Raw genomic sequence first — 27706 nt, forward strand, 5'->3', positions numbered from 1 at the left:
CCCCTTTGGCAGACAGAAGGTGCTCTTCCATTTATGCAAGGTCAACTCAAGATCCAATCTATTGCAAGTAAATGCCCTCAAAGAAGAAAAGAGAAAGGCATACCCTATACCCAAACTCACAAGAAAGACTGTGAGAATACTCCGTCACCATCTTCCTCATCGTCATCATCGTCACTGGATTCCTGGTCAGCCCCACTAAACCTGGTGCTTGAGGATCTCTCGCCAGAGGTGCTCCACTCAACAGAACTGGTCAGGACAGGAGGAGGAGCATTGGCTTCTATGTTGTCCATGAACTCCTCTACGCCCTTCCCATTCTGAGTCAGCTTCTCAGCTTCTTTCTTTCCTTCTGTAGAATCTGATGATTGAGTACTAAGCAAAGGCCTCTCGTGCTTTTCAATCCATGCATTGTAATACCGTACAATGTTTTCATGGTTCAGACGTGACAGCAGTGTCACTTCTCCTTTAATTCTTCGAAACTGCTTGCTTGTGGGATTTATGTGAATTCGCTTGACTGCATAACAACAGCCATCCAGTTTGTTCTGGACCTGCTCATTGGAGGCATGACAAGATAGAGTTTTCAATCAAAATTGTACAGAACACCTTCACACATCCTGCTTCCCTAAGAAAACTCTAAACACTGCCATACAAAGAACACTACATATTCTGTTTTGCATTTACTTAGAATGATTGCTTGCTGTTTTACTATGTTTTATGCAGATATAAATTATAAGAAGATTCTAAGGATAAATTGACTTTCACACTGCGCACTGTTACGTACCTTGATAACTGCTCCAAAGGCCCCTTTACCAAGCAGTTGTAATTCTTCAAACTCATTGTAATAGCGGGAAAACTGCCTCTGTGTTTCTGTGACGAACACATCACTAGCAATCTGACTGCTGGGAATAACTGTTTCAATATCATCTATTCCTGCTGAATCTGAAAACAGAAAAAAATTAATGGAAAAGGACAGATGAGCAGTTCATTGTTAACTGACTACATCTTCCTCTCCTCTCGTTATTTTCAGGTATCTAGGTTTTATGCTGTTGAAGCTGAGATAGAGACAGATCCACACAATATTCTGTTCATCATTATAGAATATTGTAAATAATAATGATTGCATAACTGACATTTTCTCACACAAAATATTTAATTTTTTTTCTGTTTAATAAAGTATATCAAAAATTAAGCTTCAAAAGGTAGTGTAAGTACTCATGTACAATCCTGATAGGCATTTTATGCAAACATATGGGGTTTCCTGTGTAGTAGTTTAGCATAGTTTGAGCTACCTTTATTTTCACATTTGCAACAATATATTTCTAACACAGTATATTTCCAATATCTTTTAGCATATCAGAAATCATGGGACTACCTACCATTGGGGCTTTCTTCCACTAGAAGCGGCTTCATCTGTGGTGGGTTTATAAACCTGTGTTGTGATAGCTGCTGAGGGGTCCACCTTTCCTTATCGTCCAAGCAAACACACCTGAATACAGTCCAAAACAATACAGCTTTAACTCCGATATTATTCAGCTGCAACTGCCAGAATACTTTACAGACTCCCAACTAAAGGTGCAACACTACATGAGCAAGTGTGGACATTTCGTAAACAGACTTCTGGCAGTGTAGCAATATGATGCCCTTGTCATTAAGAGTAAGGAGAGGAAAGAGGAGCATTAGATTTAAAAAAGCTGAAATATGACACTTTGTTTAGACAGAAGCCTAATCATATTTTTTTAGCATTTTAAGATATTCAAGATTGCTGTAAGAGTCTGTCCATGGAATGGAAATCATTCAGATTGCCCTTTACTTGCCCCCACCCATTTGCTTCAGTAGATCAAACACTTTGAATTCAGCAGAGCAAAGCAGAGGATACAGCAGAAGTGTAAAGGGGAGGAGTGGAAAGGACAATTCCCTTGAGTAAGCAGAAGTCTGCTCACACAAGTATGGATGTAATGCACAATATACACTAACAAAAATGGCTTTACAGCAATTTGGTTTTAAAACTGACAAACCTCTATGCTCCTACATGCTAACATTTTGCCCTAACCAAAGAGCCTCATTTAGAAAAAAAAATGCAATGAATTATTTAAAGCATGTGCTTATTGCCTATTTGTAAGCAAGAAGGGTTAAGAGAAAGTGGATCATCCCATATTACTGTTGTGCAATAATAAGTTCATGCAAAGGGACTCACAAAATAAAAAAGATTCCACATATGGAGGCTAGAAGCCCCAAGTGCCTTGGCAGAAAGCACACAGCTAATCACCAAACCTACTTTAAAGTATTCCTCCTTGGAGCTTCCACTGCCAAGGCGGCTTTGATTAGTTTTAAAATAACAATGTGCCTCTTCAGCTACACAAGTCTATGTGACAAAGGTGCGTCCCCTTGGCTATATAATGTCCACCTGGGCACCCTTGTTTCTGATCTTGGAAGTTCACATTCAAACCCAATATGAACCGTACAATTAGAATCCTTATTTTATTGAAGCTGGCTGGATATACAGTGGTGCCCCGCTTAACGAGTGCCCCGTTTAATGACGAAACCGCTTAGTGATGAAGATTTTGCAATTGAAAAAGCGATCGCATTGCAAAGTTTTAAATAGGAAAAAATCACTTTGCGATGATTGGTAAGCTGTTTCGCTTACCGATTATCGCATAGTGATCTTTTTCCTACAGCTGATCGGTGGTTCCAAAATGGCCGCCGGGGAAAAAACATGGCCGCCCGCTGTGTTTAGGGATGGATTCCTCGCATACTGGGCAGCGAAAATGGAGCCAGAGGTTTGGACTTTGATTACTGAATTCTGATTTACAAATATTTTTATGAGGGATGGCAAAGGAAGAAAAGCAATTAGACAGGTACATACTTTTTCAAAAAGTCTTGAAAATCAGCAGGCAAATCATTTGGAATTGTAACTGGATACTCCTTAGTAGTCTGTCCCTGGCTGAGTGCGAGCAGCATCAAGCCCAATCGCCAGACATCTCCTTTTTTCCCTGGTTTGTTTGGCAAGGCATCCTCACTAAATCGAACTTTGGTTTGTTCAAAAACATCCTCCTTACAGATATCAGCCAAACGTTTGGAAATACTGTAGTCTGTCAACTTAATGGTTCCTTTAGTGTCCACCAGCACACTGGATGCCGTCAGAAACTTGTGTACAACTGAATTACTGTGTAAATAGTCCAGAGCTAACAATAGTTGGGTTGTGTAGTGACGCAGCTGATCGATGGGAAGGGGGGTCCCTTTGTCCAAACAGCTGGAAAGGCTGGACCCACTAATGTGTTCCACCAAAATGTCCACCACAATTGAGTCACTATGCTCCTTAAAGCTCATAGATACATAATGGACTATGTTGGGATGGTTTAACTTCACCAGAGAGTTGAACTCTGCTTCTGCTCCCTGAATCTGTGCACAAGAAATAAAATATAAATGAATGTTAGTCAAACAAAGAACTGGGCATTTCTCTTCAATAAAGAGGGACTCCGTGTGTGTATTTTGTCAAAAGAACCAATGCAGGAAGCTACAAGTAAACCCAAAGCTCTGGGTACACTTAAAATCATTTGGCTAATCGACTCTCCAACTTTCAGACAGATCTAAAAAGTGGAGAAGGACAGAATGATGGTGATGGCTGTGGTGACACAGAATGCATTTGATGTGTATGCTTTCTTCTGATTTAGTGATGAAAACCTACACCTCTTTCTCAGTCCAGGTTTTATAATATCTCCTCTACAAATGTTATTAATTCTTCACTGTTGTTGCTGAGCTACCCATATAGGTTTCTAGACTGTCTAGATCTCAAGCAGTGTCGCCTCCTTCTCATTCAGCAAATTTTAGATGTCTGAATTTCCAAGCTATTTCTATGACTCACGGTCCTGCACTGTGTGAATGTAAAATCCTGAAATACCAGATTTAAGACACACAAAAGTGCTATTACCTGTTTTTTGCATTTTTCAACCTTTTCTTTTTCTTGACTAGTGAGGAATTTCCCCATTTTCTTTTGCCACTGAAGTACCCATTCATGCACTAGGACAAAGTTGCCGCTGGATATATCCAAAGCATTGTAGACCGATTTACCAAGTTGTTCATCCTTGTCTATACAGAGAAATATGGATAAACATATCAGCTTCCAATGCAGACACTCTCAGAAATGCAAAGACCGTTATAAAATGTTCAGTTCTTTCTTTTATGTTCTGGCCAATATGACCTCCCAAGCATTAATTCAAATTGTTTAACACAGGTACAGTTGGGGTGAGCAAAGTGTCCAGTATCGGAATTCCATCCTCACCTCTGCCATTAAGGAAGCCTGATTTCCAAACAGGTAATATAAGCTGGGGAAGATAATTCAGGGATTACCTCCTAGCCTGGAGGCTGAGTGGAAAATTACAACCAAAGGGCACCAAGGGTGAGGCATCAAAAACATCTGCCCCCAAACTACCTAAAACCAGCTCTCAGCTCACCTTAAGCAACAAGCCTGGTTGATCTCTGCCATGACCATCTTGGGACTTTCCGTCTACCCTGTGCCCGAGGAAGTGAATTTTATTCATGAAAGTTTGCGCCGAATATTTGATTTTTAGTGGTCTAAATAAAGGTATCATCTATTTTACATTTTGGATTGTGCAGAGGACCACACAGCTATCGCTGTTGACTTTTTGGGTAGAATATTGCAAAACTCAAAATTTCTTTTACTAGAAATGTAAACGAATGTTGTGAGAAGGTCTGGTATGAAAGGTCACTTAATGAGAAGTCTTAATGTTTACAGTGCCAAATCAAAAAGAAGTGGGGGAGGGAGGGAAAAAGGAAAAGAAAAAAAAGGAGAAAAGTGGGGGAGAGAAAAAAAGTCACTGATACAATCCTGTTGCCCTAATTTTATATTATACACAAGGAAGCATAGTAAAGAATGTGCACTCAGCAAAATCTGTAAGACAGCTGTTCACTAGGAAATAGCAGATCTGGAAATCAGGTATATATGGCAAATCTATATTTATAAATATGGAAAAATTAAAAATCAAGAGATGACTTAATTCTTTGAGCTGCCAAGTGAAGTTGTGATTACCAAATCAGATTATCCAGCTTTCTTCTTATCTAAGTATTCACACACGATCCTCACACAGCTTTTATTTTCTATGTCTTTCAGTGTCAGAAAGAGAGCTTTTATCACTCTCTCATTTCTGTATGGGGAAAATATTGCAAATACTGTAACAATTCTGATAAGCAATAACTGTTTCGCTCACCTATACACCTTCCTTTGTGTACTTTAAGCTGACCAGTAGCACTACTGTTGAAATACAGAATTTCACAAGTTCCAGGAGAATCTTCAGTACTGCAAGCAGAATGTTGACGTTCTCTTCTAAAAAAGAAAACATCACAAGCATATTATTTCCAGATGCTGAAATACAACCAATAAAAGGTTTCCATTTCAGTAAGGGATGGGGAAGGTTTGGCCCCCATATTGCAATTTCTATCATTTCTCATCACTGACTATTTCAGCCTGCACTAATGGAAGCAAAGGGGATCAAATGTTCCTTATCCAAGGTTTAAGTACTAAAAGTGTGTTGGCTTAACGGTATGATTTTATGGTTCCAAAAGCAGTTGGTTCAGCAGCAATTACTGCCATGAAAAACAAAACAAAAATCACTCAGAACAGCAGCTGTTAGCCTACAGCAGGAAAAAGAAAGTCATTACAACACTGCATTTTATTAAAACTTTGCATAGACTGTAATTTAAATGAGGCGAACCGGAATGCCTGAGATACTAACCCCAATTATATATTCCATTAGGCAGGGTGTGAACTGGACAAAGTCCATTTGTACCATTTTAATTGGATCCAGAAATTCCTGACAGTAAAACAAATGAAAGCAAGAAGAACCCCCCACAGACACCACCACTTCAGATATACTTAAGAGGGGTGGAACTCTGCATTTGTAATAGATTCAGACCTTTGATCTATACATGCAAGAATTTTAGTACACAGACAATCATGTACAGAAAAAGTATGTGTGCCTCCACATGCATCCCTATCATGTATCTGTTGTGATATGTATGTATGCACACACAGTTATATCAAAACATCACCAACCAATCCAAAAGAAAAATGTAACTCACCTTGAACGCCCTGTGGAATGTGCACGATATTTATTGTTCCCTCCATGTTCTGTAGCACCACCATTGAAACTGGTCATTAATTTGTTCCCTGCAGCATCTCTGCTGGGCAGGATATCCTGGTTTGTCAATGTGGCACTTTCCAAACGCTCCTGGAAAGATATAAAGAGGCAGGGGGAGAAAAAAGGGAATTGTATCTCCTTAATATAATCTTTTAAATCATTAAACATGTAGAATCCCTGACTGGAGTTCCACTTCCAAGATTTGTTTTGGGATATGGTTAGGGAGAGGACCAAACAGTTGGTTACAAACTTGCAAAGTTTCCAGGCACAATTCAAAGTGCTGGTTTTAACCTATAGAGCCCTAAATGCCTTGGGTCCAAGCTATCTAAAAGACTGTGCTTATGAGCCTACCTGGTTAAGAGAATCAGGTGAGGCCTTTCTTCTGGTCCCATCACCCTCACAGGACATGGGAAAGGGCCTTCTCTGTTGCGGCTCCCAGAATCTTGAACTCCCTCCCATGGGAGGCGAAGCTGGCCCCATCTTTGCTGTCCTTCCACAGGCAGACAAAGACCTTTCTCTTCAGGCAGGGGTGATTTTTTAAAAGGAACATTTTGTTTGTTTGTTCTTGTGTTTTTAATATTATTCTTGTTATGAATATGATACTTTTCTAATTTTTAAAAAACATTGTAAAAACTTATTATTTGGCTTTTAACTTTGTTTCTTTTAATATTATAAGCTGCCTTGGATCCTTTGAGAGAAAGGCAGGATATACAGTGGTGCCTCGCTTAACAAGCGCCCTGTTTAACAATGAATCCGCATAGCGACGGATTTTTTGCGATCGTTTTTGCGATCGCATAACAATGTTTCTAATGGTAAAAAATTGCTTTGCGATGATCGGTAAGCTGTTTCGCTTACCGATTTTCGCATAGCGATGTTTTAAAAACAGCTGATCGGCGGTTCCAAAATGGCTGCCAGGAAAAAATGGCCGGCCGCTGTGTTTTTGCGCCGATTTCTTGCATACCGGGCAGCGAAAATGGTGGCCGTATGGAGGATTTTCACTTAAAGGTGAGTTTTAAGCCCATAGGAACGCATTAAACGGGGTTTAATACATTCCTATGGGCTTTTTCTTTTCACATAGCGATGAATCTGGATAGCGATGATTTTTCCGGAATGGATTATCGTCGCTATGCGGGGCACCACTATAAATATTTTAAATAAGTATAATAATACTTTAAAATGCAGGCATGCACAGTTACAAGTGTATTACTTCTGAACAGCTCTTTATCCAGACAGACAAAAACAAGTTAAACCATATAAGTACACCACGCAAGGAAAAAACATATTAATTTTCAAAAATATGAGAGAGAGTACAGATTAAAATGTGGGGAACCAATATGGAGGATCACAAAAGTCATGGAGCCGAATCCAGACTTGCTGCCCCACAGACAGATCCCATCTCTGTTTACACAGAGGACTCAGATAGACGGGGTAGCAGTTTTCCTTCAACTTATTGAGTTTTCCATTTAATAAATTTATTATAAACTGAGGCAAAGGGAAATTCAGAAATGATCAATTTGCTCTTTTAAAAATAAAATAAAACATCTCGCTTATTCCTCAGCACGTAAATCCTTAGCAAAGAAGCTTGCAAGCAAAGGAAAGACAAAGCCCACCTATGATTTTGTGGTTTGGAAGAGTAATACTAAAAAATAAAGCAATATTTCCCAATAAAAACAATTTTGGTGTAGAGTAGAAATTCTCAGAGAGATGCTGGACATTCATAGAGACCAACCAATTGCCTGGGATGACCCGTCCATGCATCTCCCAGCAAATTCCTCTGTGTATTGTATAAAAGAGTAAGTCATAAATGAGGGGCGAGTTGGGGGGGGGGAATCAGTAATGAGGATTTTGGTATGTACAGATGCCTGGACATGTCCCCTGCTCAGGGCCATGTTGAAGAAGAGAGGAGGTAGATTGGGTTTGTTACAATCTGGAATTATAGAACAGAAATGTAAACATACCTGTTTTGCAATTTCTTTCCTTTTCCTCTCTTCCTTCTTTTCCTCTTCCCTTCTGTGAAGTTCATCAAGTATTTCTTGTTGCTGAAACAGATGTAACTGCAATGAATGATCTCTTATCTGGCTTCAGAAGAGGTTCAAATGCAGATCCTGTTAGATAACAAAAATACTGCTCTGCTGACTCAAGGTGCAAGGAAAAAACTCAAGAGAACAGAGTTTTGTAACTAGAGAATTACAGTTCCCAGTTTAGATAATTCAGATGATTCGAAGAGTAGTACGGGGCTCAGAACTCTGACACAGTTCCAGAGTGCTGCTAGTGTTCATTCCTCCTTGCATCAGCAGAAAGGAAAACAATGGACATAATCTGGATGGATTTTTTTAAAAAAAGAAGACAATGATTTATTTCAAAAACAAACAGTATCAGTAACCATCCATCTCTCTGCACAACCCTTTTGGAATCTTGATGAAGGTTCAAATGCAGCCTACCGTGCAAGTGCTATCCTAGAAAGGGAACAAGCCCACTACATACAAAGAATTTTAACCTAATAGCAGACAACACATGCAATCTTCATCCCACAGACTACAAATGCAAAAACTGATGGAAGCAGTTCATTGCTGCCCTTATCGGATATCTGTGAGTTAGTGTCAAGTGGGTGGGTGAAGAAAAATATTCAGTATTCTTACCACTTGCTCTTGTTTTCTCTTAAGGTCTTGCATTCGCCGCTGTTCCTCCTGGGCTAGCCTCTCTTGCTCCTTCTGCTGATTCTTCAGCATTTCTTCATGGAATGATTTTAGAGGTGGCTTATTATAGTCACTGAGGAATGACTGTGTATAAGCTGCCAGCTCATATATCATCACCTGAGGATGGAAATTAAATGCCCACTTTTGAATTATCAAAAGGTCTGTGAACTAGTATTATTTCTAATTGTTCTAGTGCCACTGATCTCAGTATAACATCTCTCTCTCTCTCTCTCTCTCTCACACACACACACACATATAATTTTACTGTGCTGCATTAAAACAGCCTAACAAATACATAAATGAGTTGTTCCTGTTCATAACTCTTGCACTAGCTGCACCTGAATACTCTGCTAACTCATATTAATCATTTACCATATTTTCTTTATGGTAGAGGACAGATATTTTAAATCTTCATGGTAGTAACTGCAGGGCCTGCCCCAGTGTTGACCCAAACTGCTGACCCAGAGAAAACATGGCATACAGAAACATACCAACGTAAATCTGTGCTGAGAAAATTAAATTAAATATCAAAGTAACCATACAGAGAATCCTCAGGTGCGAATCAGACTTCTCCCTAAAATATAATTTACAGCAAATCGGAGTCTCCTACTCTGGTGACATTTCTGACAAATTTTAAAAGAAACGATGTATTTTTATGTATCAACCATAATATCGATGAACAACATATCTGTGAAGATTCCCAGTCATCCAGGTGTGGTTATCTGGAAGTTGAGTCATGGCAACTGGACGTCTTTCTTGTTAGGTTGAAACATTTCGCTACTCATCCAAGCAGCTTCTTCAGTCTGAGAAGAGTTGGTAGGTGACTCAGGATATATCCTCCATGTTGGTTTCACTTTCCCCTGGTCTGAATAGGTTCATTAGATGGACAAAGGACAGGGGTTGAGGGATAATCCCACTTCTGCAATGGTTTCTCCAATGTAGAGCAAAGAGGAATGTTCGGAGAAACCAAACAGCCACTAAAAAGGAAAATGGTTCAGCACAGGAAGGGCAATGGCTCAGGACCACAATCAACAGCACTCTTTCCTTTGAAGGACAAAGGACACTCATTTGATAACCAAGATGTACAGTACTAGTTTTGGATCCTACAAAATAGGTGGCTTGAGAGAGGGGTCAGGGAGGCCATACATGTGCATAATGAAAATCCCTCACTCAATAGGAGTGGAGGCCTTAGATACAATCTCTCTACTATTTATCATGAAGCCGTTTCATCAGTCCCCAGAAAGATCATGCCCACATACACACCAGAAAGACCACTGTTAACGACCCATGACAATGGGTGGAAAAGGACTGCAGAAGCTAATTGGAGGAGTAGCCAAACGTTTTGACTTAACAAGAAAGAAATCCAGTTGCCATTACTCAACTTTCAGATATATAACAACAAATGTAAAAAACAAAATGAAATTACAAATTTCAACAAAAAAATAATTAAATACATTATACCATATATGCATCAAAAGAAATCTCTAAATTTATTTAGAGTTAGTTATTTATCATGTAATTGGAACAACTGTTTTAATTGTTCAGATGATTAACAATATGAGAATCAATCTTTGTCAGTTTCAGTACAGTGGTGCCTCACTTAGCGATGTTAATCCATTCAGAAAAAATCACTGCTAAGCGATAACATCGCTAAGCGAAAAAAAGCCCATAGAAACGCATTAAAACGCGATTAATGTGTTCCTATGGGCTAAAAACTCACCTTTAAGCAAAGATCCTCCATGGGGCGGCCATTTTCAGTGCCTCTTAAGCAAGAAAACACAGCGGGTGGCCATTTTGAAACCGCCAATCAGCTGGCCGAAAATGAAGGCTTTGCGATGATCGCTTCCATGCGATCATCGCAAAGCAAAATTTTCCCATAGGGACCATCGCAAAGCAACTGCTTTTGCGATGGCAAAAAGTCAATCGCAAAGCAATTTCATCGCTATACGGAGCGATCGCTATGCGAGGCACTGTACCTCCTTTCTGCACATATTTCTGAGTTCAAAATTCCAACAACATCTGCAGAAAACATACTTTGGCACTGAAAGTAACCACATATAAAAACCATTCTGGCATCACAATTATGTCATCTAATTTATATCATACCAATTACACACAGCGTTAGCATTATTTCTCAGCTGTATGTTTCAGAATGGACCAACAGCGAAGTACATATTACCTTCTTCCTTTAAAACTATGTGACCAATTATCTGCATTTGACAACACATTAATTAGGAAATATATGTTGAACACTAATTCTAACCTGTCAGAATGGCAACAATTAAAGATGACATGAAAATCACATCACTGAAGGGGAGAAATCAATGCCAGTAATTAAATTTCTGTCTTGCAAATAAAATTTGAACACAGGTTAGTGTTCATCTAAGTTTAGCATTAATTCTTTCAATAGATAATAACATTTAGCAAGTACACTATCAATGTCAGTGCTCTTTCCTGCAGAAGATATAATCTGATTTGGTATTGTTAAAGATATTATCCTTCTTTTCCTTAAAGCCAAATGGCACCCATAATGAGAAAAAAACACATTGATTCTTGATATGGCTGTTGCTAGACAGAAAGTTGAATCAAAACAAGGTGGTGCCCACTTCAGTTCCGTCAACTCTTCTCTAGCAATAAAGTAATATATTTTAGTTATTAAATAGATACAATTCAGATAGTAGTTAATAGGGCAGGCTTCTTCATATGTCACAGCAATATTCTAGACCAGGAAACTTTAAACTTTCTGCCTCGTGGACTCCTTGAGGGAACTGAAAGTTACTGAGGCCCACTGATCTTAAAACTGCAGTGCAGGTGTGAAGCCAGTAATAACAAGGCAGGAAATAAAGGAGGCATTTGGCATAATTAGCTATCAAGTGTTAATACCCCCTTTCTACCAATGTTTGATCCCTTTTTCCAATTGCTAGTTTCATTGAACCAAATAATTCAATAATCTAGCTTCTTCTCTAAGTCATATTCTGTCCCCCTGATAGTTTATTTCATTCATTTGCTCCTGTTTCTTTTATATTCTCTTCCTTTAATACCAACTCTCTCTTCCCTTTCTCTTATTATTCACATTTTTAAAATTAATCCTTTCTCTCTCTCTCTCTCTCTTTCTTTTTCTTCTTATTTTCTTCAAAATCCTACCCAGCCATTCTTACCTCAGGGAAAGAAAAAAGTAATGCATTAATAATGTGATACTTTTAAAGCAATAATTTTCCAAAATTAACACATTATTTTTTAAACATTGATATTCCATCTTCTACAGCCTCCTGGCCACAATTATTCCACAGAATCAGTTTTGGCTTCTTTCCTCCCTGGACAGAAACGTTCCTAGGCTGACTAGTTCTCTGCTCCACTATACTACACCAAGGTCACTCATCCAAGGGGAAAGAGGTTACTTTGTCATCTCAAAAATCGACAGCACACTGGATTCCTCTCCCTTTTTCCTCTCTTAGCAGCACAAGAAGGAGAAAATTCAAGTTGCTCCAGGAAGACAAAACACATTTGAGATTGTTTTCCAGGTGGTCATAGAAACACACCTTAATGACATCAAATTCACACAAAATTCTCTCTCTCTCTCTCTCTCTCTCTCACACACACACACACACACACACACACAAATATAAATATGCTGTTTATATTTTGTAGTCTATATCTGTGCCTGTTGCCACCATTTTGGATTTTTAGGAGCGTTGTCCTCCTTTTTATATTTTGTGGGCTGAGTAAGAGATGGTTGCTTTCTTTTACGCTTACCTTTATTTCTGGAAACCACTCAGACCAATGGCAAGCCACTAGATGGTGTGGTACAGAGATTTAAGAAATAAAATAAAATAAATCATTCAAAAAGCTTACCTCTCCACAATGTTCTTTTGCTAATTCCTCAAGTTTGGATTTTAGTAAGTTAACGTTTTCATTTGACAAGCCCTTTGCATTTTTAAGGTCAATTTCAGGAACACTAGGTAGAAGAAAAAAATCACAACACACAATACTTACAAATGTTGTATAATACGACACTGAGGTATCCCTCAAAAACAACACATCCAAATGATAACTTGTACTCTAAGTGGTCTAGGTCTCTGACTGCAGAGCCAGAGGTTGGGAGTTCAATTCCCCATTGTGTCTCCTCAACAGGGACTGGACTCCATGGTTCTTGTTCTTGTTCTTATTCTTATTCCTGGGCTCCTTCCTCAGGCAAAACCTCTCAAGTAGCTTGTGTAGAAAAGACAAAACGTAACCACTGTTCCCATCATTGGAAACAGTGGGTGACAGAAAAAAGACAAATAAATAAAATGACTCAAACAAAAAAATACTGTAAATGCAATTTAGGTTAACATGGCCATAATTCAACTGGTGTTTGTGTAAGGCTTGCATAACATGCTACAGCTAATGGGCAAACTGCTGGATTATATCTCGATTTTGCACTAAGGATGGGACCAGGCACACATCCAAGACTTATCTCAGCATCTTAGCATTTAGCCATAATTCACCACAGCAAACTATGCAGTCTTTATGAGTACATCATGTAAGGAAATGGAAGGAAACTGGGAATTGCAGTCATGCAAAAACTGAGTCTGTTAGGTTCTGTGTAAGATGGATTTTAAAAAGACGTTTTTCAGGAGCTTGTTATGCAGAGTTGTTTGTCTAAGTCACAAAGTCAAACCGTCCAGAGAGAGAAGATGCAACCAAAACCACTAACTTGGAGAAGATAAGGCACCTGGAGCTTGGTTCATGAGAATGTTGGGCAGTGATTGGAGTGTTCTGAATTACGCCTACTTGGACTTAATTGGGTGTTGGCTTGAAAGTGTAATGAAGAAGGAGGTCCTAAAGAGTTCTTTGACATTCAACCAAAATCTGGCTTCCTTTAATTTCAGCCCATTGCTGCATGTCCTGCGCTCTGGAATGATCAAGAACAGATCTTGCCCCTCCTCTGTATGACAGCCTTTCAAAAATTTGAAAAGTGCTATCATCTCACCCCTCAGTCTTCTTTTCTCAAGGCTAAACATGCCCAATTCTTTCAGCTTTTCCTCGTAAGGCTTGGTTTCCAGCCCCCTGATCATCCTTGTCACCTTCCTCTGAACTTGTTCCAATTTGTTAGCATTCTTCTTGAAGTGTGGTGTCCAGAACTGAACACAATACTCAACGTGAGGCCTAACCAGTGCTGAATAGAGGGGGACTAGCAACTCACGGGATTTGGAAACTATTCTTCTATTAATGCAGCCTAAAATAGCATTTGCCTTTTTTGTAGCCACATCACACTGTTGGCTCATATTTAGCTTGTGATTTACGACAATCCCAAGATCCTTCTCCCTCGTAGTTTTGATGAGCCAGGTATCCCCCATCTTGTAATTATGCAATTGGTTTCTTTTTCTGAGGTGTAGAACTTTGCACTTATCCCTGTTGAATTTTATTCTGTTGCTTTCAGCCCAGTTTTCTATCCTATCAAGATCATTTCGAATTTTGTTTCTGTCTTCCAGGGTTTTAGCTATTCTGCCCAATTTTGTATCATCTGCACATCTGACAAGCATTCCTCGCACTCCCTCATCCAAGTCATTAAAAAAAAAAAATTGAAGAGCACCAGGCCCAGGACTGAGCCTTGGGGTACCCACCTGTCAGGGTATGTCGGGGGACACTTGACCCATAAGTCAACTTTGGCAAAGACTTCATGGTCACCAGTCAGGCCCTGAGGTCGCAAAGCAAGACTGATTTCTGGAGACTGCCGTACCTGAAAAATTAGAAGAGTTAAAAAAAATGGATTAGGGAAGTGGAAATCTTGGATGCGACTAAATCTTCAGGCCTTTGTTATCTGGCCTACAGCAGTGTTTTTCTTATAACTACACCACATGCTTCCTTCAATAGAAGCAGAGGACCAAACTCAAGTGATTAGCAAAGTTACTTTGATGGGCTACAACACCCAGAATCTTCTCTTACCCAGCCAGCACAGTCACATATACAATCAATTTTCCATGAACAATTACTACAACTACTGCCAATAAATTGGCAGTAACTGTTAACAACTGACCTCCTCTCCATTCTCCTATCTCACTCCAAGGTAATGTAGCACTCATAAAAGGTTGTTGAGCATGGCTTCCTTCTAGTATAGTGATGGAGAGCTAATCAAATGAAAGTTAACCCTGTGGTTAGGCATCAAGGTTTGCATTTAAAAAATGCAATGGATATGCCATTAAAGAGTAGAGATGGGTACGAACCCTGGTTCATAGGTTTGTGCTGGTTCATATGCATGGCACTACCGATGCCATGTGTTCCCTTCCTATTCCTCCCTGGCCAATGATCCACTCACTAATTGGAGCACACTGCTCTCTTCTTCAGATGTTCAATCAGTCCCTGGCAGGAGCATGGGTTTACCTATCCTGCTTCCTTGCCTGGATGGGTGACCAGCCAAGGAGGCAGGGCAGGGAAACACATGCAACTCCCAGAAAATGGTTAAACAGTCAAAGAGGAGGAGGAGAGGAGCACATGGCAGCTGGTAAGTGAGGGATCCAGCCAGGGATCTGGGAGACAGGCACCTGTGGTGTTGTGCATATGAACCTCCAAACCAAGGTTCCTGCCCATCTTTAATAAACAGCTTCACTCCCTCACTAGACTAAACATTCCCAAAGGCTTCTCCAGGATGAAAAGGAGCCCTATGGAGCTTTAGAATCTAAAATGGGAAAGGGGATAGGAAATTTAAATTATAACAAATTTAAATTATTTTTTATCAGCACCAGCTGATGATGCCATAAGCTTCTATTGCATAAAAAACAGGATTTTACTCAATGAGGGCTACAATCCACAAAAGCTTATTCCAAATGAAACATCTTCATTTTAAGGTGCTTTAAGTAGCTCAGCTACCTTCCTGGAAATTGGTGTGTGCACTGAGTGGTAAGTTGTATACTGCAACGGGGGTGCCTCCACTATCCTTGGCAGGCTGTCTCCTTTCTGCTCCTACATGTATTTCTGAATAGTTCCTTCTCTTCATCTATATGGCTTCGAACTCTGGTTCTTGGTCATGCTTGGCTAGACATAGCCTTACAAACAGCTTTACCACATTAAACATTTTACTCTGAACCGCCCAGAGTGATGATGAAGCATTAATGGGAGCGGTATGTACGTATGTACGTATGTATGTACGTATGTATGTACGTATGTATGTATGTATGTATGTATGTATGTATGTATGTATGTATGTATGTATGTATAAATAAGATTACCTAACCATGGCAAAAAATAAAAAGAAAGCAGTCATAATTAGTGATAAAATCTGTTTGAGCACATATTTGTGTCTGTCAACAGACAAATCTGGACAGGACTGTAAGCTTTAGCAGATTTCATTAATGTGAAAAAAATCAAATACTGTTTTAAAGTTTAAATCCAATATCAATGCCCTCTCGCTTAATTGGCAGAGCTAACAATAACCAAAACCCTTGAAAAATCCTCTGGTCCATCTAAAGTGCTTGAACAGTACCTTTAACCATTGCGATAAGCGAAGAAGCAAGCTACCTTTCTTCCTAGCCTCTATCAAGCACAAACTATTGGAAACTCTAAGCTATTTCATACTGGAAAGGAAATTCATGTACCTTTCAGGTGATACAACCAAGAACACATCTTAATGGGCATTTTTAAACAAATGAATTCATTTACGTAAGCAATCAATTCAAGTATTTTTAAAATAAGACACTTACTTCTATGTAACAGCTTCATTCTAGAACAGTGGTTCTAAACCTTGGGTAAGCCAGGAATTCTTGGACAGTAATTTCCGGAAGCCTTTAGCAGCAGTTCTGCTGGCCAGGGTTTCTGGGAGATGCAGTTTAAGAACACCTGAGTTGCCCAAGGCTGGGAACCATGGTTCTATAATACAGTATTTTGAAGTAATTAGTTTTGGAGACAGAGGCCAGAATCTTGTTGATGAGTTATGCATGCATAAAATCAATTGTATAACTCACTGAGGCTAATTTCTATTAACCAACAAGGCACAAGTCAGATTACTACCCATGTGCCTTTGCATAATTGGATGCATACTTCATAATGCAACCAGTGCTTTGTCAGTTAGCCTCAATTCATTGTGGTGAGTTATGCAATTTAACTTATGTGCACATAAATCACCGACAGGAATCTGGCCAGAAAGATTTTTCTTTTTTGGATCCAACATGATTTCCTGATACAGATACTGGCAGACATTTTTTACTATCCTGCAGTGTACATCTAGAGGAAATCATTAGCAAATAATGCTGGCAACAAAAGTAAAGACACATACAAATGTCTTGGGGCTACAGCATAATCTAAGGAGAAAGCTGATATGAATAATAAACATACTAATTAGTCTTAATTTAACAGTCTGAAAGACAAGTTATTGGTGTTAATTTTTAGCACAGGTACAACATGCTCCATGGTTTTTATTGCCACACTGGGAAGAAACAAAAAAGGGCAATTCCCTGTGATACTTATTATCTTACTTCCTCACTTAGAGTTTTTAAAAAAAAAGCAATGCCTAATAATTAGACACTTGGGTATCTCCCGCTAAAGAAAACAGAGGGAAAAGAAATGAGATGATAAGACACGAAGATTACTTTCTTTAAATTATCACTGTAAAATCAATGCTGTAATATGTGGCTCTAAAAACCATCATCCCATGTACTCTGAAATTTCCCCAGGCTCAGTGCACTTGCTGTGCAAAATCTACGAATCATAGAGACAAAATACGGTAATCCCTAGGGTTTATCTTTAAAGGAAGAGTGATTCAAAGATAATACAGATTTTACCATATTAACACTTCTATAATTGCATCAGAGAGACTTTATGTGTATATACATATGTTGACTTGGCCAAGGAGGCTCCATCTCCATGGACTTTATTAACATGTTCTTTTTCATATAGTAACACATCCATTCCTTCATGGATTGCTGCCTTGTCATGGCGAAGGGGCTTGAGTAACTCAGAGAAGCTATGGGCTATGCCGTGCAGGGACACCCAAGACGGACAGGACATAGTGGAGAGTTCGGACTAAACGCAATCCACCTGGAGTAGGAAATGGCAAGCCACTCCAGTATCTTTGCCAAGAATGCCCCATGATCAGAAACAAAAGGCTAAAAGATATGACACTGGAAGATGGGCCCCTCAGGTCGGAAGGCGTCCAACATGCTACTGAGGAAGAGTGGAGGACAAGTACAAGTAGCTCCAGAGCTAATGAAGTGGTTGGGCCAAAGCCAAAAGGACACCCAGCTGTGGATGTGCCTGGAAGTGAAAGGAAAGTCCAATGCTGCAAAGAAAAATACTGCATAGGAACCTGGAATGTAAGATCTATGAACCTTGGGAAGCTGGAGGTGGTCAAACAGGAGATGGCAAGAATAAACATCAACATCCTGGGCATCAGTGAACTAAAATGGACAGGAATGGGCGAATTCAGCTCAGATGATTTTCATATCTACTACTGTGGGCAAGAATCCCGTAGAAGGAATGGAGTAGCCCTCATAGTCAACAAAAGAGTGGGAAAAGCTGTAATGGGATACAATCTCAAAAATGATAGAATGATGTCAATACGAATCCAAGGCAGACCATTCAACATCACAATAATCCAAGTTTATGCACCAACCAGCATTGCTGAGGAGACTGAAATTGAACAATTCTATGAAGATTTACAACACCTTCTAGAACTGACACCAAAGAAAGATGTTCTTCTTATTCTAGGGGACTGGAATGCTAAAGTAGGGAGCCAAGAGATAAAAGGAACAACAGGGAAGTTTGGCCTTGGAGTTCAGAACGAAGCAGGGCAAAGCCTAATAGAGTTTTGTCAAGAGAATAAGCTGGTCATCACAAACACTCTTTTCCAACAACACAAGAGGCGACTCTATACATGGAAATCACCAGATGGGCAATATCGAAATCAGATTGATTATATTCTCTGCAGCCAAAGATGGAGAAGCTCTATACAGTCAGCAAAAACAAGACCTGGAGCTGACTGTGGTTCTGATCATCAGCTTCTCATAGCAAAATTCAAGCTTACACTGAAGAGAGTAGGAAAAACCACTGGGCCACTCAGGTATAATCTAAACCAAATCCCTTATGAATACACAGTGGAAGTAAAGAACAGATTTAAGGGACTCGATTTGGTGGACAGAGTGCCTGAAGAACTTTGGATAGAGGCTCGTAACATTGTCCAGGAGGCAGCAACAAAAACCATCCCAAAGAAAAGGAAATGCAAGAAAGCAAAGTGGCTGTCCAACGAGGCCTTAGAAATAGCAGAGAGGAGAAGGGAAGCAAAATGCAAGGGAGATAGGGAAAGTTACAGAAAATTGAATGCAGACTTCCAAAGAATAGCAAGGAGAGACAAGAGGGCCTTCTTAAATGAACAATGCAAAGAAATAGAGGAAGATAACAGAAAAGGAAAGACCAGAGATCTGTTCAGGAAAATTGGAGATATTAGAGGAACATTTTGCACAAAGATGAACATGATAAAAGACAAAAATGGGAGGGACCTAACAGAAGCAGAAGACGTCAAGAAGAGGTGGCAAGAATACACAGAGGAATTATATCAGAAAGATTTGGATATCCCGGACAACCCAGACAATGTAGTTGCTGACCTTGAGCCAGACATCCTGGAGAGCGAAGTCAAGTGGGCCTTAGAAAGCCTGGCTAACAACAAGGCCAGTGGAGGTGATGGCATTCCAGTGGAACTATTTAAAATCTTGAAAGATGATGCTGTTAAGGTGCTACATTCAATATGCCAGCAAGTTTGGAAAACTCAACAGTGGCCAGAGGATTGGAAAAGATCAGTCTACATCCCAATCCCCAAGAAAGGCAGTGCCAAAGAATGCTCCAACTACCGTACAATTGCACTCATTTCACACGCTAGGAAGGTTATGCTCAAAATCCTGCAAGGTAGGCTTCAGCAGTATGTGGACCGAGAACTCCCAGAAGTACAAGCTGGATTCCGAAGAGGCAGAGGAACTCGAGACCAAATTGCTAACTTGCGCTGGATTATGGAGAAAGCCAGAGAGTTCCAGAAAAATATCTACTTCTGCTTCCTTGACTATGCGAAAGCCTTTGACTGTGTGGACCACAGCAAACTATGGCAAGTTCTTAAAGAAATGGGAGTGCCTGACCATTTTATCTGTCTCCTGAGAAACCTATATGTGGGACAGGAAGCAACAGTTAGAACTGGTCATGGAACAACTGAGTTGTTCAAAATTGGGAAAGGAGTACGGCAAGGCTGTATATTGTCCCCCAGCTTATTTAACTTATATGCAGAATACATCATGCAGAAGGCTGGACTGGAAGAAACCCAAGCCGGAATTAAGATTGCCGGAAGAAATATCAACAACCTCCGATATGCAGATGACACCACTCTGATGGCAGAAAGTGAGGAGGAATTAAGGAACCTTGTAATGAGAGTGAAAGAGGAGAGTGCAAAAAACGGTCTGAAACTCAACATCAAAAAAACTAAGATCATGGCCACTGGTCCCATCACCTCCTGGCAAATAGAAGGGGAAGATATGGAGGCAGTGTCAAATTTTATCTTCCTGGGCTCCATGATCACTGCAGATGGAGACAGCAGCCCTGAAATTAAAAGACGCCTTCTTCTTGGGAGGAAAGCGATGACAAATCTTGACAGCATCTTAAAAAGCAGAGACATCACCTTGCCAACCAAAGTCCGAATAGTCAAAGCTATGGTTTTTCCTGTCGTGATGTATGGAAGTGAGAGCTGGACCATAAAGAAAGCAGACCGCCGAAGAATTGATGCCTTTGAATTGTGGTGCTGGAGGAGGCTCTTGAGAATCCCCTGGACTGCAAGGAGAACAAACCTATCAGTTCTAAAGGAAATCAACCCTGAGTGCTCACTGGAAGGACAGATCCTGAAGCTGAGGCTCCAGTACTTTGGCCATCTCATGAGAAGAAAAGAGTCCTTGGAAAAAACCTTGATGTTAGGAAGGTGTGATGGCAAGAGGAGAAGGGGACGACTGAGGATGAGATGGCTGGACAGTGTCTGCGAAGCAACCAACATGAACCTGACACAACTCCGGGAGGCAGTAGAAGACAGGAGGGCCTGGCGTGCTCTGGTCCATGGGGTCACGAAGAGTCGGACACGACTAAACGACTAAACACACACACACATCCATTCCTACTCCATTGCAGCTGACAGAGATTAGTATTGCTCGCTCTCTGAAAACCATTAATCATGTGGATTCTAGAGTAAGGACTGCGAAGCCGTACAAAAGCAGCTCTGATATTTTAGGCATATAAAATGGTTGAAATCCAATCGGCACAATTCTGCCACATAAATGATAATGCATCCTCACTAGGTAATCATTAATCTTTATTTAATTTCATTGAAAGCTTCCTCATTCCACCTTTCAGATTCTGAGGTTCCCTAGGAGAGGCCTTTGGGAATCTTGGGATGGGGGGAGGGGCTAATATTGAAAATCTGCCACTAGACTGCTGTTGTAGGTCCTCATCCGGTGGTGATTTTCAAATTTTAAAGGCTCCCTCCCAACCCAAGTGTCACAAAGGCAAAAGAGATACCTAGAGAGCCTTGGCACCTGAAGAGGAATAGAAATAGGACATTTTAAAATAAAATAAAGATCAATATTGCCATATGATCACATCACCATCATTAAAGCACAGTGTAGTTGTGTAACAGGACTTCAGCTACTGTAAGAAATACTTCCCTGTTTTTGCTGCCTGCCTATGAGACTAAATATTACAATCTGCATAAGCTACTAGAGATGGCTGGTGCTCTACACTAAACTGAATGAGTCCTAAATTGTGCATTTTTGTGATAATGTGGCTATGATGATGATGATGATGATGATGATGATGATGATGATGATGATGATGATGATGAACTATTACTGCTGTTGCTGCAGAATGTGTGGGAGTCTTCCACATTGAGCATGTGCATACACTGTCTACACTTGGAAAAAAAGATATGCACAAGAATTAGCTTGCAGATGAAGCCATCTTTAACCCACTGACCGGATTCTTACTGCTAATGTATGCTTACATGAGATAAATCATGTAGGACTTGGCAGGAAATTGCTTCTCATTAAAAAAGTACTGGTTGCGTTTCTAGGTACATGTCAAGAAATGTAATCAGCACTTCAGAATGGAAAATGATTTTCCACCAAGCCTTATCCTATTTCACCCTTGTAAGTGTCAATGGGCAATAGGATTCTGGCCCATCTTTGCTTAATTGGTATCCATTAATCATGGTTTTCTCAGTCAAATATAACAGGAAGCTTGATTAACTCCGTGGCTTCCTCACCTGCTCAAAGTGCAGCAGCTCCACTGGCTGCTGATCTGTTCCAAGGAAGAATTCAAAGTGCTAGTTTTAGTCTATAAAACCCTAAACAACTTGGCTCCAAGCTATTTCAAAGACTGCATCTCCCTTTATCAGCTTGGACGTTATCAGGAGAGGCCTTTCCCTTGTCCTGCCACCTTCACAGATGCGTCTGGTGGGGACATGGGAAAGGGCCTTCTTTGTTGCTGCTCCCAGACTTTGGAACTCCTTCTCACAGGAAAACAGGCTGGCCACATCCTTGCTGTCCTTCCACAAGCACATGAAGGCCTTTCTCTTCAGGCAAGCTTTTACTCAGTAATTGTCTGTATGAAAGGGGTTTAAAATGGATTATTGTACTTTACTGCTTTGAATGTGTTTTGGTGTTGCTTTTGTTTACTGTTTTTAGTATTGTGTTCATCTGATCTTTTTAGTATTTGTATACTCACTGTTGTTAGCTTTAAATACTGTCTTTTAATGATGGAAGCCACCTTAGGTCCTTTATAAGGAGAAAGGTGGGGTAAAAATATTTTAAATAAATTAAAGTGGTGGGATCAAGGGAGCCGCAGAAAGCTCATGCATTTTCTGGCTTATCAAGCTAGGTCAGAAATGGGTTGCCATCTCAATAAGTGGCAACTAATTGATAAATATCAATTTTTGATGCTCACCAGTAATGGAGTTCAATAACTCTCCTTCCTGCATGTCATACTTACCAGAGAAAGATGTCATTAATGGTGAACTAATGGTAATATTTCTTTTTAATGTTTACAATAATAAAATTCTCAACCTCTTTATTACAGTGTGTGTGTGTATAAGGCAGTGACAGATTTTACTTTATTGGGCTCCATGATCACTGCAGATGGTGACAGCAGCCACGAAATTAAAAGACGCCTGCTTCTTGGGAAGAAAGCGATGACAAACCTAGACAACATCTTAAAAAGCAGAGACCTCACCTTGCCGACAAAGGTCTGCATAGTCAAAGCTATGTTTTTTTCCAGTAGCGATGTATGGAAGTGAGAGCTGCACCATAAAGAAGGGTGACTGTCAAAGAATTGATGCTTTTGAACTGTGGTGCTGGAGGAGACTCTTGAGAGTCCCCTGGACTGCAAAGAGAACAAACCTATCTATTTTGAACGAAATCAACCCTGAGTGTTCACTGGAAGGACAGATTCTGAAGCTGAGGCTCCAATACTCTGGCCATCTCATGAGAGGAGAAGACTCCCTGGAAAAGACCCTGATGCTGGGAAAGTGTGAAGGCAGGAGGAGAAGGGGACGACAGAGGACGAGTTGGCTGGACAGTGTCATCGAAGCAACCAACATGAATTTGACCCAACTTTGGGAGGCAGTGGAAGACAGGAGGGCCTGGCGTGCTCTGGTCCATGGGGTCACAAAGAGTTGGACCCAACTTAATGACTAAACAACAAATACAGTATATAAGCCCACAGGAGAATAAGGAAGGTTTCGTTTGGTATTTTACAGAAATGAAGGAGCTTGCAAGATGAAAATCTGAGGGTGGGAGAACCAGGTATTTTAAGAATCTGTGAAAATATAGAGCAAATTAATTATACTTCAGAAATATTTCAGTTCTGCCCTAGGGATATAGTCCTGAAATCAGGATCCACTCCCTACCCAAAATGATTCTCTTCCATTTAGTTACTAATGTTATATACCGTATCATATTTCGTCAAATGACCCGGTAATTTTCTCATGCTAAAAGGAATAACAGTACTTAAAACAGAAGACCAGTGAACAGCCTTACATGACACACACAAGCTTGTATCTTTGTTGTGCACAAGTTTACTTGGAAACATTGCAACTCCCCTCTACAGTGATCAAGACCTGCCTTATATAAAAATGCCAGCATATATGCCACATATATGCCATGTCAAATATCCTCTGCGAGCCATGGTTCCATGCTGTGTGCTATCTATGTGCTGCACCATGTCAGGCTTCTCTGTGGCTACAAAAAACCCCTCACCTAATCAAAACAAGTCACTGGGGGTGAGCAACAAAGTGTCAAATGATGCATGTGACACAGAGCGGCAGTTCCCTGCAATTTCATGTTTGGCAGGTAACGAACGGGACATGGATTTACAGTTCGTCACTTGAGCTAAAAAGGATGGAGACACCATTTTGCCCTATCATTTTGGGGCTACCGCTGCAAAAGGGTGAGGCGATGAAAAGAGATCAATGTTGAATTATCTCAGGTAGGTAAGCTTTGGAAACAAGCAGCGAAGATGAGGTCCAGCCTAGTCAGGCAAACAAAAGCTAAAGGTCAGGCTTAAAGATGAATACCCTAATTCATCCCCAAAATAGGTTTTTTTTAGGGGGGGGGAAATGTCCGCAGAAAGTACCCTTAGAGCTTGCAAACCTCTGCGGGCGACTGACGGAAAACCATGCCAGCTTCCTCCACGTTTACCTTCCACGGCTGGCCGACGCGTAAGTCTTGGAAGTCCCGCCCATAGATAGATTCCAGCACTTGCAGCTCATTCCCCTGGCGGAGCTGGTAGCTCTCGGGCTGCTCCGGGGAGGCCTCGGGAACCTCCGGCGGCGGCGGCGGCTGCCCGGCTCGGCTCACCCGGGCCATGGCAGCCCCGCGGGAGGAGGAGAACGCCAGGAGAGAGGGTGCGGCGAGGGCTCCGGCGTCAGGGCCCCTTCCTGGCCGCCGCGGTTGAACCGCGGTGGGCGGGACCGAGGAGGGCTCTTCCGCTTTGTCTGCAGGCCCCGCCGAAGGCTGGCGCGGGCCTCTTGCGACGGCGAGAGGAGGAGGACGAGGAGGAGAGGGGGGGAAGCGTCGGGTGGCGAGGCCCAGTCGGTGGAAAGCGGCGCCGCCTCCGCCTCACCGCTGGGAAGCGAAACGCGCGCCGTCTGGGACTTCGCCGCGCTTGGTCTGGTCTCCAGACAGACGCACGGCCACCATTTTCTAAAACGGAATAATTGACCTTCCACGTGGTTGGGAGTACGAATCACATAATGCCTTTCCCACCAGCTAAATGGGATTAGACTTTTTAGAGCCGAAACTGAAAATACCCGGAAGGCAAGCAGGCTCTACTACACCTCTGTCATTAAAAGAATTGTTCGCCTCCGGGAAAATGACGGGTGGCGAGGGCCAATGACACTATCTTTGGAGGCCCTCTGGGATGCTCCACAACAGTCGCTGGTTGGACATTTGAACACAAGATACATATAAAAGAATGAAATAAGGACCCTCCGCTTCACTTTTGTGAATTCTTTGGTAATTTTTTGGTTTGGGCAAAGCATGACTTGCTCCCCTGTTATTGTTATCTACTGTCAAGTCAACTCTGATCTATAGTCACCCTATGAAGGAATGACTTCCCAAAGGACCATTGCTCAGCTCTGCTCAGCTCCTGCAAACTGAAGGCTGTGGCTTCTTTTCTCATATCTGGTCCTAGTCTTTTCCTGATGATTTCACTTTCCCCCAACTTCATTCTCTTTTCCAGGGAGTCTTGCTTTCTCATTATGTGCCCAAGGTCTTCATTTTTGCCTCCAGAGATAGTTCACACTTGATTTGATCTAGGACCACTTGTTTGACTTTCTGGCAGCCCAAAGCTTCAGCACCACATTTCAAACAAATTAGTTTTCTTCCTGACAGCCTTCTTTACTGTCCAGCTTTCATTTCATACAATACATAGTGATTGGGAATACAATATTGTAGATGAACTTGGCCTTGTGGCAGATCCTTATAATTATGGTTTTTGTGAGTTCCTTCATTGCTGCTCTTCCAAGTCTCAGTCTTCTGATTTCTTGGATGCAAGCTCCATTTTGACTGATGACTGAACCAAAGTGTTTTAAAAAAATCTATTTCAGTTTATTCATTGTCAATATTAAAATTGTGTAATTCTGGAGTCATGATTTTTGTCTTTATGATTTTTGTCTTTGTGTTCAACAATAGTCCTGTTTTGGCACTTTCTTCTTTCACATTCATCAGAAGTCATTTCAAGTCATCACTTTTTGCCAATAAAATAATGTCATTTGCATAACTTAAATTATTAATGTTTCTTTACCAGTTTTCACTCTTGCTTTATCTGAATCTAGTCTAGCTTTCTGTATATGTTCTGCATAAAGATTGAATAGATAAGAGGATAATTGCATCCTTGTCTGACACCTTTGCCTATAGGAAACCATTATGTCCCTTCATGTTCTGTCTTAACAGGAAAATCAAGTGTTGAGACATGCCATAAGCCATAAATGGATCTTCTTCTGAAATTCTTTGGTGCACTCTAGTAGCAATATTTGCAATATGATATCAAGGGCCCCTTTTTGGACATCAGGCATTTCTTGCTCCACATATGGTAAAAGCATTTGTTGAGCTCGCATGGGAAATTAGTCTGTGGGCCCTCGTTTTGTTTTCCATATTTGTTGGCCTATTCCTGTTAGGATTTTGACAGATTCATTTTCTGTGGCTTAAATTACAGTGGGGTCTCTACTTAAGAACTTAATCCGTATTGGAAGGTGGTTCTCAAGTTGAAAAGTTCTTATGTTGAATCTGCATTTCCCATAGGAATGCATTGAAAACCATTTAATCCGTATCTGCTCTTTTCCGTCCATAGAAACTACAGTGGAATCTCTACTTAAGAACTTAATCCGTTTTGGAATGGTGTTCTTAAGTTGAAACATTCTTAAGTTGAAGCAAAAGTTCCCATAGGAATGGACTGAAAACCAATTAATCCGTTCTGGCTGTTTTTTTTTTGTTATGTAGAGGTGCGGTCGTACATTGAAGCATTAGTTCCCATAGGAACTAATGCAAAGCTGGTTAATACGTACTCTACCACTAGGGGGAGAATTTTTTTTAACCTAAGATGACCTTAAAAAAAGAGCAGGAAAGGTTTTTTTTCCCTGTTTTTATCTTGGATTTCTGTTCTCAAGTAGAACCAAAATTTAGCAAATGGAGCTGTTCTTAAGTTGGATTGTTCTTAAGTAGAGACGTTCTTAAGTAGAGACCCCACTGTAGTTCTACTGGTATCCCATCCACCTCGGAGGATTTATTTTTTCCTAGTACTTTCAGAATACTTTTCACTTCACTTTCTAGAACTGCAGGTTCTTCATCATACGATTCCTTTTCAAAGAAGTCTGCCATCCTTTTATTTCTTCTGTATGGGTTTTCAGTGTACTGTTTCCACCCTCTCTTTATTTTCTCCTGGTCAGATAGTGTGCTTCCCCATTGGTCTTTCAGCATTCTTAATCTAGGCTTACATTTCCCTTTGATTTCTTGGACCTTCTGGAAGAGATCTCTTGTTTTTCCCCTTTTGTTGTTTTCCTCTGTTTTTTTACACTGGTTGTTGTAGTAGTAATCTTTGTCTTTATGTGACATTCACTGAAAAACTGCATTCAGGTTCTGATCCTATTTCTCTCCCCTTTTACTTTTGCTTCTCATCTGTCCTTTACAATATGTTTCTTCCATCATCCATCTATACTTTTCTTCTCTTTTTAGTCCAGGAATTGCCTTTTTGCATTCTTCCCAATATTATCTCTTGTTTAAATCCACTGTTCTTCTGGTTCACAGTCAACTGAGTTTAGTAATGCAAATCTATTTCTTATTTGTACTTTGAATTAATCAGGAATAGAGATGC

At 40.6% G+C, this 27706-nt stretch overlaps 1 protein-coding gene across 2 annotated transcripts in view; it reads right to left on the reverse strand.

The window, feature by feature from the left end:
* EIF2AK4 (eukaryotic translation initiation factor 2 alpha kinase 4) overlaps positions 1-27706 on the reverse strand; it is a 70238-nt gene that overhangs the window by 35997 nt on the left and 6535 nt on the right. Inside the window, exons 1-12 of one of the 2 annotated variants that reach the window (XM_020795735.3) lie at positions 24535-25518; positions 14455-14570; positions 12701-12803; positions 8792-8965; positions 8111-8191; positions 6094-6242; positions 5223-5338; positions 3926-4083; positions 2861-3396; positions 1374-1483; positions 779-936; positions 121-545 (exon numbers count right to left, since the gene is read on the reverse strand). In XM_020795735.3, the coding sequence (XP_020651394.3) occupies positions 121-545; positions 779-936; positions 1374-1483; positions 2861-3396; positions 3926-4083; positions 5223-5338; positions 6094-6242; positions 8111-8191; positions 8792-8965; positions 12701-12803; positions 14455-14570; positions 24535-24702 (2294 nt within the window). In that variant the 5' untranslated portion in view covers positions 24703-25518. Of the gene's footprint in view, positions 1-120; positions 546-778; positions 937-1373; positions 1484-2860; positions 3397-3925; positions 4084-5222; positions 5339-6093; positions 6243-8110; positions 8192-8791; positions 8966-12700; positions 12804-14454; positions 14571-24534; positions 25519-27706 lie in introns of those variants that run through there. The other variant, XM_020795736.3, reaches the window with a different exon arrangement.

This window comes from Pogona vitticeps, chromosome 1 (assembly GCF_051106095.1).
Source record: "Pogona vitticeps strain Pit_001003342236 chromosome 1, PviZW2.1, whole genome shotgun sequence".
NCBI lineage: Eukaryota > Metazoa > Chordata > Lepidosauria > Squamata > Agamidae > Pogona > Pogona vitticeps.